This window comes from Helicoverpa armigera, chromosome 1 (assembly GCF_030705265.1).
Source record: "Helicoverpa armigera isolate CAAS_96S chromosome 1, ASM3070526v1, whole genome shotgun sequence".
NCBI classification, from domain to species: Eukaryota; Metazoa; Arthropoda; class Insecta; order Lepidoptera; family Noctuidae; genus Helicoverpa; species Helicoverpa armigera.
In genome coordinates this window covers 2,065,788-2,080,574 of record NC_087120.1, presented here as the reverse complement: position 1 = coordinate 2,080,574, position 14,787 = coordinate 2,065,788, and the positions used below count along the sequence as shown (strand labels likewise).

Genomic DNA, 14,787 nt, shown 5'->3' with positions numbered 1-14,787 from the left:
CGATGGCCAGGAGGTCAACGACCCGTCGTATGCGAGACATCTACCGGCAACATTCGTCCCTACCTACCAGTGGCTTATCGTTTTGCAGCCTTCAAAGCACAACACGAACTAAGTCATCCGGGAGTACGAACATCTCGAAAAATAATGTCTGCAAAGTTTTTCTGGCCGGGTATGAACAAAGAAGTTGGCCTATGGGCAAAAGCCTGCATCGGTTGCCAGCGCAGCAAGATTCAACGTCACGTTGTCAGTCCGCTAGGCAGTTTTCAAAAATCCTCTCGCTTCGAACACGTTCACGTAGACATCGTGGGACCGCTGCCTCCTTCAAACGACTACAGATACCTTCTTACGATGATCGACCGCTGCACAAGATGGCCCCCGAAGCAATCCCTATGCGTGACATCACTGCCGACACCGTTGCTAAAGCGATGTACGAAGGATGGATATCACGATTTGGCTGCCCACTACGCGTAACAACGGACCAAGGAAGACAATTCGAATCTGCATTATTCAAGGCACTTATGAAGAAGTTCGGCATCACTAGAATTCGAACCACCGCTTTCCACCCACAAGCAAATGAGAAAGTCGAACGCTGGCATCGAAAGTTTAAAAGCCGCACTCATGGCGAGAAGTGGAGAAGTGCAGGCACTCACTGGAGCGAGGAACTTGCAACCGTTTTGCTTGGACTGCGTTCCGCCTTACGTGAGGACTCCCAAGTCAGTCCAGCTCTGATGACTTACGGATCAACACTCAGAATACCGTCGGATTTTTTCGAGCCTTCACCGCCGGAAATTGAAGACGCAGAGTTTGTTCGCTGTCTGAGCGAATCAATGGCAAATCTTTCACCGAGTAACAAGTCACATAGCAACAACAGAAACACATTCGTGTATAAAGATTTAGCGACGTGTACTCATGTTTTCGTGCGCAACGACATGGTGAAGAGTCCATTGACCCCGCCATACGACGGTCCATTCGAAGTCATACATCGAGGAGAAAAACAATTTACCATCCAGATGCCTTTGCGTACAGCAGTCGTCTCTATCGACAGATTGAAACCGGCATACTTACTTAACGAAGAGGAAATCACTCCCACTTCCTCAAGCATGCAGAATAAGCAACAAGCGTCGCCATCGCGCTTCCCGAGCATAGTGCCACAACCAGCAGCAGCAGCAAAACCACAGCGTGACACAATCGTCACTCGTTCCGGCCGCACAGTTAAACCAAACGTTCGCTTCGCTTAGGGGGGAGTGATGTAGCGACATGAAACGCATACAACCTTTTCGACTCGCAACCTTCAATAGTCATGAAGAAAAATACAATGAAGTTCAAATGTCAAATTCAAAATTTTAAATTTTCAAAAGCTGATTTTCGTTGTCGCAGGCGTACACATATAAATAGGGCGCCGCCCGTTTAAATAAATAAGTCGACATAAATTCTTCGTGTGTAATTCATCTCCTTAACAAGCAATGCCCGAGGCGATCTTTTCTCTTCACGACAAGAGTACAAAGCTACGATGTTCCAATCCTCCAGTTATTTTGGTCATTTTTGCTCTGGTACGGAACCCCTCGTGCGCGAGTCCGACTCGCACTTGGCCGGTTTTTTAGAATGAGGAATTCTGGCCGAACGGTGTATCTTTTCGTCGATTTATAAACTTTAAAAGGAATATCAAAGACTCAGAAGGCGACCCAGATTACTTATAATAGATAAGATTATAAGTTTAAATTGCAAATGTGTGAAAACATCGCGATTGCAGTTTATCATTGCAAGAAACTTGGTTGATGCCTCACGACTTGGCGTTTCTTGGCAGTATTCATGATGATTTCTCTTTTCCTGGGACGACTGCTATAGTTACATCTGCCGGTTTATTCTGAGGGTGGCCCTACGGAGATGATGATGTATACCACACCACATAAAGCTTCAAAAGTGTAAGTAGGATACTAAACCACAACCATAATTACACCAAAACCGTCGTAAGGAAAACTCAAACTAAAATAGGTTAGTTACTATGTGCCGCTGGGTGGTGGAAATAATAGTTCAGGAGGGATTTCAAACTGTTTCGTCAGGATTATTTTAATCGGGCTTAAAATCACATGTTCGAAGACTTTAAAATAGCAGCTTCACTGATAAATGCCTTTACGGATCCAGTACATGATAGTGTACATGCAGCCACATATGTAGACATAGAGGTAGTTAATCATCGTTTGAATCAACAAAATCATCTATCAGAATATGTTGGTCGAAATAACATTAATAGACAAAGGGCTACCTTTTTTTGATGATTTTCCAACCTTAGTTGAGGACGATCTTGCTCTCTTTGCTCACGGTACGTATCAAATCAAACTAGCACGTAGTTATTACGCTGAGCATCTAGTACAGGGCGAATATATATTGAAGTGTACCGGGAGCCAGAAATAGTAGGTCTTAGTGACTACATCACAGAGCACGACGTTTGGCTACTACGTGCCCGAATACAATCAAGTCATGTAAGGTCCAGAAAATATTATTCATACTTTGTTGTTGATCGACAAATGCGCGGACGACAAGCTTTGGCACATTACTACTGCTCATGTCTTAGTGGAAGGCGGACGGTGGAATGCTGCGCACATGTTATGTGCGTGGTGTGGTTTTTTTTTAGGTTTTTAGGTTGGGCTAGAAATCAAACTGAGGAGATTCGGTTACCCGCAACGGACTTACGTGCTATTATAGACTGAGGAGTAGGCTAAATACTATACATAGTATTTTCCCCCCATTAAGTAATATTACCAGCCATTTTCCCGGTTAAGTACCTCCACAAAACATGAGGCCCATATATAAGGCCGCCCGTTAAGGATACAGGATCAGATTAGTAAAAAAAAATTGACCATCAGAAATTCTCGAGCGCGTCAGATTAAGGTAGGGTGAGTTAATTACATCCTAAAAAGTGTATATTCCACTAATCTGACAATTTGAGGGTGACGTAAAAAAAGGGGAGGGCAACAAAGTTGTAAAAAAAAACGTCATCTCGACATTCTCGAGCGTAGCTAATTTTTTTTTTATTTTGAGGGAAATAATTCAAGAATAATGAAAAATATATAATCTGACGATTTCCGCAAGCCGAAATAACAAAAATTCGTCGATAAAGTTAAATGCGTGCAGCTGCGTGATGCCTACATTTCCTTCTCCGCGTTTCTATTCCTCTCTCACTCTTTCTCTATCTCTCCGTCCCCACTCTGGTTTCTGTTGCCATGACGCCATCACAGCTGATCATAAAGACTCGTTCGTGGCATACTGTTTACAACGTGTTTCCAACGTTTTGGCTTTTCTTGCTATTTTAATATTATTTATGTGAGTTAAAGTTTATAAACATTTAATATGAGTGATATTAATTTGAAATGTGTATTTTGTGGTGAAAGTACCTTACAAAAAACAATTAAATTTACGGTAGAAACTGTTGGAGTGTAGCAAAAAATCTACACCAAGAAGTATGATTTATTTTTAATTTATGTCCTATTTTTATATTTCTTTTTAACTATGAATTGAACTAAATGTCAGACCATATTTTAATTATATTAAATTGAACTGTCGATCTGAAAAAACATTTTTATTTTCTCTCCTGAGTGCCCATATTCCAACAGAAACATTAAAAAAATTGAGCCAGAAGAGGAAGATGATTCTTCAGATGAAGATGATGATTAATTAATCTATTAATTATAAAACATTCAATTGTTTTCAGCTTTTTTTTAAGTATTTTTTTATAAATACATGTAATTTACTAAATAAGCGTACACTCATTTATTTGCATGCTATTTCCTGAGCTTTTTAATTAATTAAGTTCAATGATTTAAAAAAATAAGATTTTTTTTTTTTTTTAATGTGGTTGTTTTAGAATAACTTTTAACCGGCTTTATCGATTAACTTCAAAAACTAATCCGCCTTTGAGCTTGAAAAACCACGTCGAGCGCCACCAAGCTGGTCAGAATCGGTTGATTCGTTCGAGAGATATCGTGAACGAAAGAAACCCGGTTTTTTCGGGATTACTCCGAAATTTGTGGTTCGAACAATTGAAATTGCAAAATTACTTACGATGATGATAAAACTGCGTCGAATGGTGCCAACCGCGTGAAAATTGGTTGATCCATTCAAAAGTTATTGCGGTTTGGAAATTCCAAAAATAGTGTTCTATGAAACTTTTATCAGACTTTCGAGCTGAGAGAGCTCAAATGCATAGAAATATTATTTCTTTGAACTCAGTGAACTCAAAATATCACATAAATTATATTTTGAGCTGAAAAATGTCATAAGTACAATTTCAAGCGCCCAGGAATGGAATTAGCGGGAAGTTGCAGGGATGGCCTTTAAAGTGAACCGTTTTTCTAATATGATAATCGTCAGATTATGAGACAGTACGTTTAGAACATAAAGATGAACCATATATATCTTAAAATCTGACGCGCTTGAGTATTTCAAAATGGCGATTTTTTTTGCACATTATGAAAATGGCCGCGAGTTTGCGTCCCATCGAAATCGTCAGTAATTAGTCAGTAATTAGTGAATGAGAGTTTTTTTTTGGTGTACTTAACACTCCCTTAGAAAATCTGACGCGCTCGATTAATTTTTTTTTTCATTTTCAACCCTTAAATACAACCACCACCCGCATCATGCAAACGATCAGATTAACATACGTACATTATTAAAAATACGTAGGGCATTGATGCTATCGATATCTGATGCGCTCGAGGATGTCTTGTCTATGCAACAGTTTTTTTTAACATATTTAAAAATCTATAGCCGCTATATAAGGTATATATCATATAACATTTTTTTCTTCTTATCATCTAAGCTTTGCATCCCAATAGGTCTCTACGACGCTCGAGTTAATCCCCATTTAGCCTCGTGGGCTCCCCCCTACTATTATAATAATTTAATTTTTTTTAGGTCACCTAGAACTGTTATTTTACCATCCTTCACCTTTACTACATTAAACAAAAGTGTTCTTACTGAATCAAAGTACTGAAAACGTATGAGAACAAAAACGTATTTTTGGGGGGTTCGAAATACCCCACGGGGATAATACTTCTACACAGTAATAACAAGACTAAATAAGATCAATAAATCATAAAATCATCGCTGGCCCATTGTCCTTTGCGGCAATTTCTCGTTGATTTTGTTTACTACTACATACTTTGTTTATCAATTGCAAAATTTTGCAAAGATACAATTATGGCTACAATTGCATTAATCGTCAATGAAAATAATATTATACATCATATAGATCCTATGCCTCCAGATGGAAGTTGTTTATTTCATGCAATAGCGTTTTCTATTTACAATTCCACTAATTTGGATCAAACACAATTACTACGAACTTCAATAGATAATTATATTAATTATGAGGTCCGCCGCTTCACAAGCAGAGGATTTGAGGTCCTCAAATATAGTAGAGGTCCGGCGCAAATATAGTAGCCTTATCGGGAATTGCATGTTTGAGCCGTTTGGGGTTGAAACTCTGGGGCCGTGGGGTCCGAGTGCTCACGCGCTTGCGAAGGAAATTTCTAAGCGCCTTGTTGACACTTCTCGAGACCCAAGGGCTGGCTTTTATTTCGCACAGAGGTTGAGCATTGCCATCCAACGTGGCAATGCTGCCAGCCTTCTGGGTACATTACCCAGTGACAGCGATGAGGAGCAATTTTTTGATGCAATGTATTAGTTTTAAGTTGTATATATATAAGTTTATTTTTAATTTTTAAAATTAATGTAAATATTATGTAAATATTATATTATAGACTTCAAAACCGATTTCACCACCACCATTCTCGAAAACTATGGATATAAAACCTCTACATCCGCGACCTCCTCTGGAATAAACACCCATCATTTGAAACTTTAGCCATATAGGGCAGTATTTATTTTTATGCTTATGAAAAAAAAAAGTTTAAATAATTACATCATGAAACTATGTATAAACTGTTGTAAAAGCGCCACCTAATTACCGATTAGCGTACTATTGCACAAGCTCGCAAATCGCAAAGTTAAAGCTATTCTCCGTTAGAGGGCGTAACTTCACAAAGTATAACAAGTTCCACTACTCCACATAAGGTGGCGCTGAACGTTATAGAAATTAGAAAATTAGTTTTAATTAGACAGATCCAGTAATATACCTCTAAAAGTGAGAATTACATTGACAATAAACACACGGATAAAAGTACTTAAGCAATTACTTCTCTACATAGTAAAAAACATAGTCGCTTTTTCTGTACTCGTGTCCCTTTATACGCTTAATTCTCAAAACTACGCAACCGACTTTCATGCGGTTTATTTTAATAGATAGAGTGATCAAAGAGGAAGGTTTATATGTATAATAACAAACATTAAATAGTGGAGAAATACTGTTATCCCGTGCGAAGCCGGAGTCGCTAGTCAGGTAGGTACTAATCATTTTAAAAGAACAGGATAGTATAAAAAACTTTTTACAAAAAAATTTAACCGACTCCCAAAAACACTGACAAGCAAACAACACTATTCTTAGATGCATCGACCAAGACATCGGTATCTACTAGATGATGATATGTTTTTAACCCATGCAGTGTTTCCATCATCAGATCCTGGCCTGATGATTATGGGACCACCTGGGAGGTACACAATATCAAACAAAGAAAGAATTTTTCCCGACGAATTGAGAACCTACTCCTTTTTGGGAAGTCAGTTAAAAAGTCGCAACAACGAACGACTGAACCGGAAGGTCACAGGCAAACTTTTGTAACATTTTTAACAAACGAAATGACCGCTGAACGAAATGAATACTTACAGCTCTAGGGAGGCTTCCCAACTTCGACAGAAAGCAACGTGGGCACTATCCGTCTTCAGTGATTGTTTGCTATTGTAACTAACTACGAAAGAGGCGACTGAGCCACTCTTTTGTGAAAAGGTATCAAAATACAAAAGTAGGTAAAATTTATCAAAATTTTACAGCGGGAAATCGGATAGAGAGTTGAGAACAAAACAGCCTAGATTTTATGTTATTCTTAATTTAAGTGAACCACTGCCTTAAATCTTACTAGCCGATATCCCGCTGTTTCACCCACGTCGCGTGGGGACTACTCCGAGTATAGCCTATGTTACTCGGGAAAAGTGTTACTTTCCAACAGTGAATGAATTTTATTTTTCAAATCGGGTCAGAATTGTCGGAGCTTTTCAAAAACGAACAAAAATCATTCTTCTTTATTATATTAGTTTAGCAGCATAGATGGATAGAGTTCAGATTATTTGTATCCCAAACGTATACAGATTCATAACTCCGGTATTGCAAGACTTGGTTAAACTAGATGTTCGTGCTCTGGTGTTACACTGGACTAACTTTGTTAAAGTTTCGCCGATACCCGAAGGAAAGTAGTGAACAGTCCTGTGGAAGTTCAAATATTGCAGCGCCAGATGCAAAAGTTTTTGTTCAAGAACTCTGAAAGAATGTTTCTCATCAATTCATAACTTGATATTACTAGTGGGAAAATATTATACGAGTTTTGTATATTCTTTATTTGATATGTGGGTTTTTAACACACTTATATTAGCTTCACTTGTACCTGTGTATGTCAGAAATTATGTAATCTTAATTTGACCCACTACCCGGTCTGCGATTAGGATGACATTTCGCACACGCTCTGAGTTAAGATGACAATACATGACTAGCGTGTTTTTTAAACTTTTTTATTTAAAGTTTTTGTAACAACGTGAATATTTGCACATACATAACCAAGTGGCCAAGATCATCCACCAGCAGCTTGCTCTGCAATACAACCTTGTAGACCTTGAGGTACCGTACTACAAGTATGCGCCCGACCCAGTTCTCGGGCTTTATCATCACTGACAGGACTATATTGTAGCCAATAAGCCTGATACAGTGGTGACTGTTTTTCGCTGGTTCAAGAAACCTGTAAAGCTATTTAGGAAATGTACTAACCCTCAGAAATGAATCCACCATCATCAAAAGGACGTTGAATAGAAATTGCGAAACAATTTTATACAAATACCAACTTTCCAAACTGTGTAGGTGCAGCAGATGGGAAGCATATTCGTTTGATATCTCCCCAGCGCAGTGGATCTTCATTTTACAACTATAAAAATTGCTACTCAATTGTACTAATGGTAGTAGTCGATTCTTCAGACTATCGGTCCAAGCTATATCAACTTTTTTTGCGGATCTCAACTGATTTGATTGGTTGGATAAAAAGTAGCACAGTTGCAAAAACAGTTGAAGAAAATCAAAGTAGCAAATAAGAACTTAAATTTTTGTCTACCATTTGTATCTGAATTCAGAAGAATTCCTTGGAAACTTCCATTATGGCTAAACCTACGCCCATTTGTTTAAATTGATAATACTGCTCCATCATGCTCAGGTATTGAGAGCTATTTCAAAACTTGAAAACATTTACTGTTCAATACAACATTTAAAAAGTATCGAATAGATTAATTTATAAAATACCACTTTTTAAGAATCGGAATTTACACACCATTACCACCAGTACATCATCTCTGTGATGCTGAAGTTGCTGATCTGGATCATATTGTTTTGAAATGTGCTCATTTTAATTTCCAACGTTTAATTTTAGTAAGTGAAATATGTGAATGTGAAGGTAATGTTAATGATGAATTTAAACTTGAAGAAATTCAATAAGGTGTTCCCCGCCACGTTCAGGAACTACTTGCCAACAAGAAGTTTTATAAGACATTATATAAATATATTTGTAACACAGTAGAAAAAATATAAAAAAGGTGTTAAGTGTATTGTATTGCAAATAAGTAGGTATAAAATTATGTTTTTCTTTGTAATATAGAAGTATTTTAAAATTATCCATGTTTTCGGCTGAAAGACATGTAGATATCTATGGCCAAGAATAAATAAAAAAAAGTACATCATCTAAACATTCTGACCATTCGGTTTGAATCTCTTGCAAGTACTTCCGACTGTAAAAAGAGACCACCCAAAACACACATAAACAAAGGTTTTGCTATGGTTTTCGAAGAATATCTTGAAGAAAAAAAGAAAACTAAACCCTGGTGGATATAGAAACTTATATGTATATGGTTTTAAATTTGATGTAATAGATTTGTTTTGGAATGTTTTGACTTTTTGCATTTTGTGTGACACTCGATATGAAAACCTGAAACAGCAAACCAAAAGTGCAAACTAAAATCTGTTTTCTTTTCCTCTTTTACGATCCATCGCTCACATTGGTTATGGGCCCAGGAGCCCTGGATTACGTTCTTGGTCAGAATCTTGCTGAAAAAAATACCTGATAACATAATAGAAAATTCATTCGATAATACATCGACTCAACAAGTCTCTAAATTCCTGTGATTTACTCGATACAGACGAAGAAGGCGAGTCGATAATTTTAAACCTGAAAGATGATTGTGCCGTGGGTTTTGACGGCATATCAAATAGTTTGTTAAAAGCAGCACGTGATATTATTACCTCAGCTATTACATATGTATGTATGTATTCTTAGTTTTACAAAAGTAGCTCAAGTAAAAATTTTGAAAAACTATTGGAAAAATTATTCCAAAACATTTTCTAGAAGGCGAGAGATATTCTGCCACCTGAACTGAAATTAAAATGCTCAACAGGAGACCTGAAGATTTTACTGGAATAATTTATTTTTAAAACCCTGAAGTAAAGGCTTTAAAAATGTTTTTTTTTTTGTTCTTAAGGGTATGAGATTTTATTATGTTATGAGTGATTTCAGTTTTAAGTTTATTTAGTGCACATTCTGTTAACAAAATTTTGGTTCTTACAGAGAAAAGTAAAAAAAAGAAAAACAAAACTATGGCAAAGTTCAAATGGAGTAATTTGTTAAAGGGAAACATTTATAGTATACAAAGTTACCCTACACTCGAACTTTAAGGCGCGAAAAAGTTGTTAAAAATAAAAAATTATAAAACTACAGACAAAATTCTCATTTTAAAAAAAATATATTATTACCAACACTGATAAACCATTTCAACACAAGCCAAAAAAGAAACTTAAATTAACACCGTATAAAAGACAAAAATAAGCAAAAATATTGAACAACAAACCTGCACTAGCCGTCCATAATGAGTTAGCGACAAAAGTAAAGCGTAAAGCTATTTAGGAAATGTACCAACCCTCAGAAATGAAGCCACCATCATCAAAAGGACGTCGAATAGAAATTGCGAAACAATTTTATACAAATACCAACTTTCCAAACTGTGTAGGTGCAGCCGATGGAAAGCATATTCGTTTGATATCTCCCCAGCGTAGTGAGTCTGCATTTTACAACTATAAAAATTACTACTCAATTATATTAATGGCAGTCGATTCAGACTATCGGTTCATAGCAATAGATGTGGGAGCTTTTGGCTGTTCTTATTGTCAAGACGCCTCAAGCAGATTTTTGGTGCGGTTGAAAAATATTGAATTACAGAAAAATCCGGCAAGAATCGTTACAAATTACTAGAGAAAGAAATTTTGGGGGGCCTGAAGTGCCAAGATACAGGCTTAGGCTTAGTTTGGACTCCAGATCTCCCACAAATTACAAATCAATCCCTGTCAAACTAAACTGTACTAAGAATTACAATATTAAGGTACTTACCAAATAAGTACATTAATATTGTAATTTGTGGAGATGAAATAAACGAATTTATTATTTATTATTTGTTGAAAAGAAGTTACAATGTAATGTAATAACTTCTTTTAAGGTTGGATGGTCTATGACCGCTATGATCTATGGATAAAGTAATGTGCCTTTTGTTAAAAAATTTAAGAAACATGGTGTTCTGAAAGTCTGATAATAAATTCCAAAAATATGAATATTATGTTTCACTGTTTTATCCCTTTAGGTTATAGGCCCAGGCACATGATCCTGCAAGGCGAGTTGCTAAAACAGTGAACAGTAAATACTGCATCGTAAATAAATACTTGATCGTAATACAAGAACGGAACGAGCGCAGGAGGGAAAACGGAAGAAAATAAGACCACAACATCAAGCATCAAATTAGAAGGAACTTCAAATTGGAATGTGTGGAAGTTCCAATCAAAGATCCGAGTAGTAAATAAAAACTAATATTTTTATCTGAATTTAGAAGAATTCTTTAGGAACTTCAATTATGGTCAAATCTACAAGCCCATTATTTTAAATTAATAATACTGCTCCAACATCCTCAGGTATTGAGAGCTATTTCAAAAATTTAAAACATTTTCTGTTCAAAACAACATTTAAAACGTATCGTATGGATGATTTATTAAAATACATTATAATTACCAGAATGTGGAAATTGCATTGGCTACAAGTAATCATTTCAATGATATACAGAATAAAGAAGCTAAACGCTCTTGAAAAAGAATACATTCAATAAAAAAATCTCAAACGCAGGTGAAAAAGGGCAAAATATCGAAGTCTTTGAAATCAAATAATATTAATCGATCATTTACCGCTGAATCAATATTTTCTGATCATCCCACCTTCATTGAAAATTGTTGTGAAGCCGACTCTGATGTGACGTTTAACAAAATCAACATAAAATTTGTAAAAATGGCAATCTATGCGATGCTATACCAGTCGGCAATAGTGATAAAGTCAATTTGAAAAACAGTTGCTATGATTCAATTAGGTATGCATTTCTTTAGTATAGCATTCAAAGCAGAAATCAAGAAACATATATATACATACTCAGACGATTTAATTCCTCAATATATAAAACTCCTATCAGATCATGTTGCTAATGTAATGAAGCTCGAAACCGGCATCTCTTATTTTCATATAAGAGAAAGTCGCTGTGAATTTGCTTGTGCAATTTTGCATGTGTAAAAAGTGTAGCAATGATTCATGACAATTAAGACCAATATCGGGACAGGTGACATTTTTGCCATTAAACTTTAATATTATTTCTGTTTTCGGTATCCAAAGTTTGGTAGATTCTATTTGTATTACAGAAGTAAAATACATTTGCAACCAAGAAACATTGTGCAGATATAATTTGATTTTTTTATATGGCAATCTGCCGCAATTAACGGCAATTTCTGCCAGAGACTCGCGTGAGAGAGTAACGGACACATGGGGAAAATACCTATATGAAACAAAACATAGGTAAATTAAAGTAACGAATAAATTCAGCTTTTCTAGTAAAATAAATGTTAAGAAAACCAACACAACAAAACGTTATAAAGATGATAACATTTCACAGAAAATAAAGGGAATGTCAGGTAAGATTTTTTTACGGCAGATTTTACAGTATTAATTTCTATTATAAATCGTGAAGCAAAGGCTTTAAATGTTGTTTTTTTGTTCTTACAGGCAAGAGATTTTTTATTTTATGAGTTTTGTTATAAGTGATATTAGTTCTAAGTTTATTTAATACATGGTTTTATTTACATAATAATATGTATATCCTTTATAATATACATATATAATTGAAATATGCAGCAAAAAAAAAGATAAATAATAAAATAATAATGGAGACTAAGGAAACAAAACATAAAATACTACATTCAAGTGCTGTTAAACCGAATCTCAAGGAGTGAAACACAACAACAACACAACTACCAACACTAATTGGAGTCTCCGGATACTACATTGGCCCCAGATATACCCCGGCCCCAGCTTCCAGTCGTGGGGTCAGGCAACGCAGAACCTTTTTTTAGTCGCCAGGAGGCGGTAGCCCCCTGGCCGAGAATTTTGAAATGCAATCCAATGATTTTGAATAAAATGCAATGATTTTGAAGCACTTTACATTATTTTTTTTTAAACTAAAGTTTAACAGTTCTTTGTTTCAATGAATGATGACAGTAGCGACGTCGGAAGCAGTGCATGTCAACCATCTACATCGGCTGAGACCTCAGTGAGATGAACCTTCTATTGCCAGGCAAGATTTTTTTAAGAGAAATGGCCTGAAGGTACACTTCGGCGAAGTCCACAAGTTGCAGAGAGTATCTCAGTGCTCTTGACCGTTCAAGTCACACCTTCAATAACCCATTATTCTCATCATCCAAATCAAAGAGCAATATCCCCATACTGAAAAAAAAGCCCAGGGGTGCAGAGCGGACTGTTGCGTCAAGTTTAGCCCGATGCGACTGCTTTGCAGCCCAGGAGAATTCAGAAAGCGTCTGGGAACAGTTGCTTACCCTCCCCTACCGAATCCTCCATTTTGAAAAAACTCAGGTCAATAAATAATCTCTAATCAATCAAATCAAAACAAATTGTAGTATTTCGACCACCATTTCCGACCCAAACACTTTTTCACAAAATCCAAATTCACGAGAACTTCTGTCAACATGTTGAGAACAAAATGGGGGAATTGACATAAATATATTCTAACAATAGACAAGAACATCCATAAAAAATATTTAATTTTGTCCGCTTATGTTATCTGTTGACATCTTGTTGACGTATTGTACCAGGTAGCCATCCTCATTGCTGTTAATCGCAGAAGTGACACAACGTTTTCGATCGTATTTTACCTACATTGTTTAATAAATTATTACTCTAGCCATCAATATTGCGAGACTTACAGCCTTTTTTTTTAAAATTGAACTAGACCTTTTTTTAACTTTTGAATTGACGTCACAACTGCAGTTACAGTGCTGGAAGCCTTTTCCATCATGTCAGCATAACTTTGCAACAGTGAAGATTTGGAGCTAACCTGATGATGGAGACCAGAGAAGGTCGAGAGAACTCGACAACTGAATATGAGAACTTTCCAGTTATGCGGCGTTATAGTGACTACTATTCGTGTCACTGAAAAGCTGTAAATAAAAAACTTTTTTATTTACGTCATTCGTTTATTGACTTGTATTTTTTACATCTTTGGTATATCGTATATTTATCCTACTAATATTATAAACGCGAAAGTTTGTATGTATGGATGTTTGTTACTCTTTCACGCAAAAACTACTGAATGGATTTTAATGAAACTTTACAATAATATAGCTTATACATCAGAATAACACATAGGCTACAATTTGTAAACATATTGTTCGAAATACTAAACCTGCGCAGACGAAGTCGCGGGCACCAGCTAGTCAATTATATAGTATAATCTTGAATTCTAGATGTATGTTCACCCTATACTGCCCATTCTTAATGTATTCTCCAGATAAAATACATCCAAAGGTTGTCTGGAAGAAATAGCTATTTAGCGATAAGACCGCCAATTTTACTCTTCTTTGTGTGTTGCGATTTCCAGTGTTGTTAATTTTCTTGGTGTACAATAAAGAATAATCTAATCTTACGTATTTTTTATTATAATTATGTGTAGTTTTTACGACAATATGTCTACTGCTGTTCGGCAGTACTTTAGTTCAGTAACATTTTACCTATTGGCACTTCTGCACTGCATGGTTTTTTGGTCTATGATTTTAAGGCTGCGTCCACATCTGGCACATTCGCCAGTGTGAAGAGCACCTAAGGGTGCGTCCACATCTGGCGAATGTGCCGCGAATGTGCAGCTCGCGAGCCGTTTGCGAGCTGCGCGCGTGCAGTCACTGCAATAGTTTGGTGCGCCTCTTTAGCGCAACTCATGCAAGGCTCGTATAGAGCGCGCGAGCGGCGCGCGATCTGCGCGCACTCAGTTCTCGCCCTTACAGTTCCGTTTACTGGCTCAGTACTATCGAAGATGTCAGACGTCGCGCGCCGCCTGCGCGCTGATCGCGAACGGCGCTTGGGTCGCGCGCGAACTGCGCGCGGGCGGCGCAGAAGCGGCGCACGAACAAAAATGCACGCGCGCAGCTCGCGGGCAGCTCGAAAACGGCTCGCGAGCTGCACATTCGCGGCACATTCGCCAGATGTGGACGCACCCTAA

The 14,787-nt window shown here is 36.9% G+C and overlaps 1 protein-coding gene across 1 annotated transcript; it reads left to right on the top strand.

The window, feature by feature from the left end:
* The first annotated feature begins 368 nt into the window (after positions 1 to 368).
* LOC110379276 (uncharacterized) lies at positions 369 to 1,238 on the top strand. Its single transcript, XM_021338882.3, has one exon. It carries the CDS (start codon positions 369 to 371, stop codon positions 1,236 to 1,238), a length of 870 nt encoding a protein of 289 aa, XP_021194557.3.
* The last annotated feature ends 13,549 nt before the right edge of the window (positions 1,239 to 14,787 follow it).

Excerpts from the sequence above, each read along its gene's own strand:
- LOC110379276 (XM_021338882.3), top strand. The coding sequence starts at position 369 with ATGGCCCCCGAAGCAATCCCTATGCGTGACATCACTGCCGACACCGTT.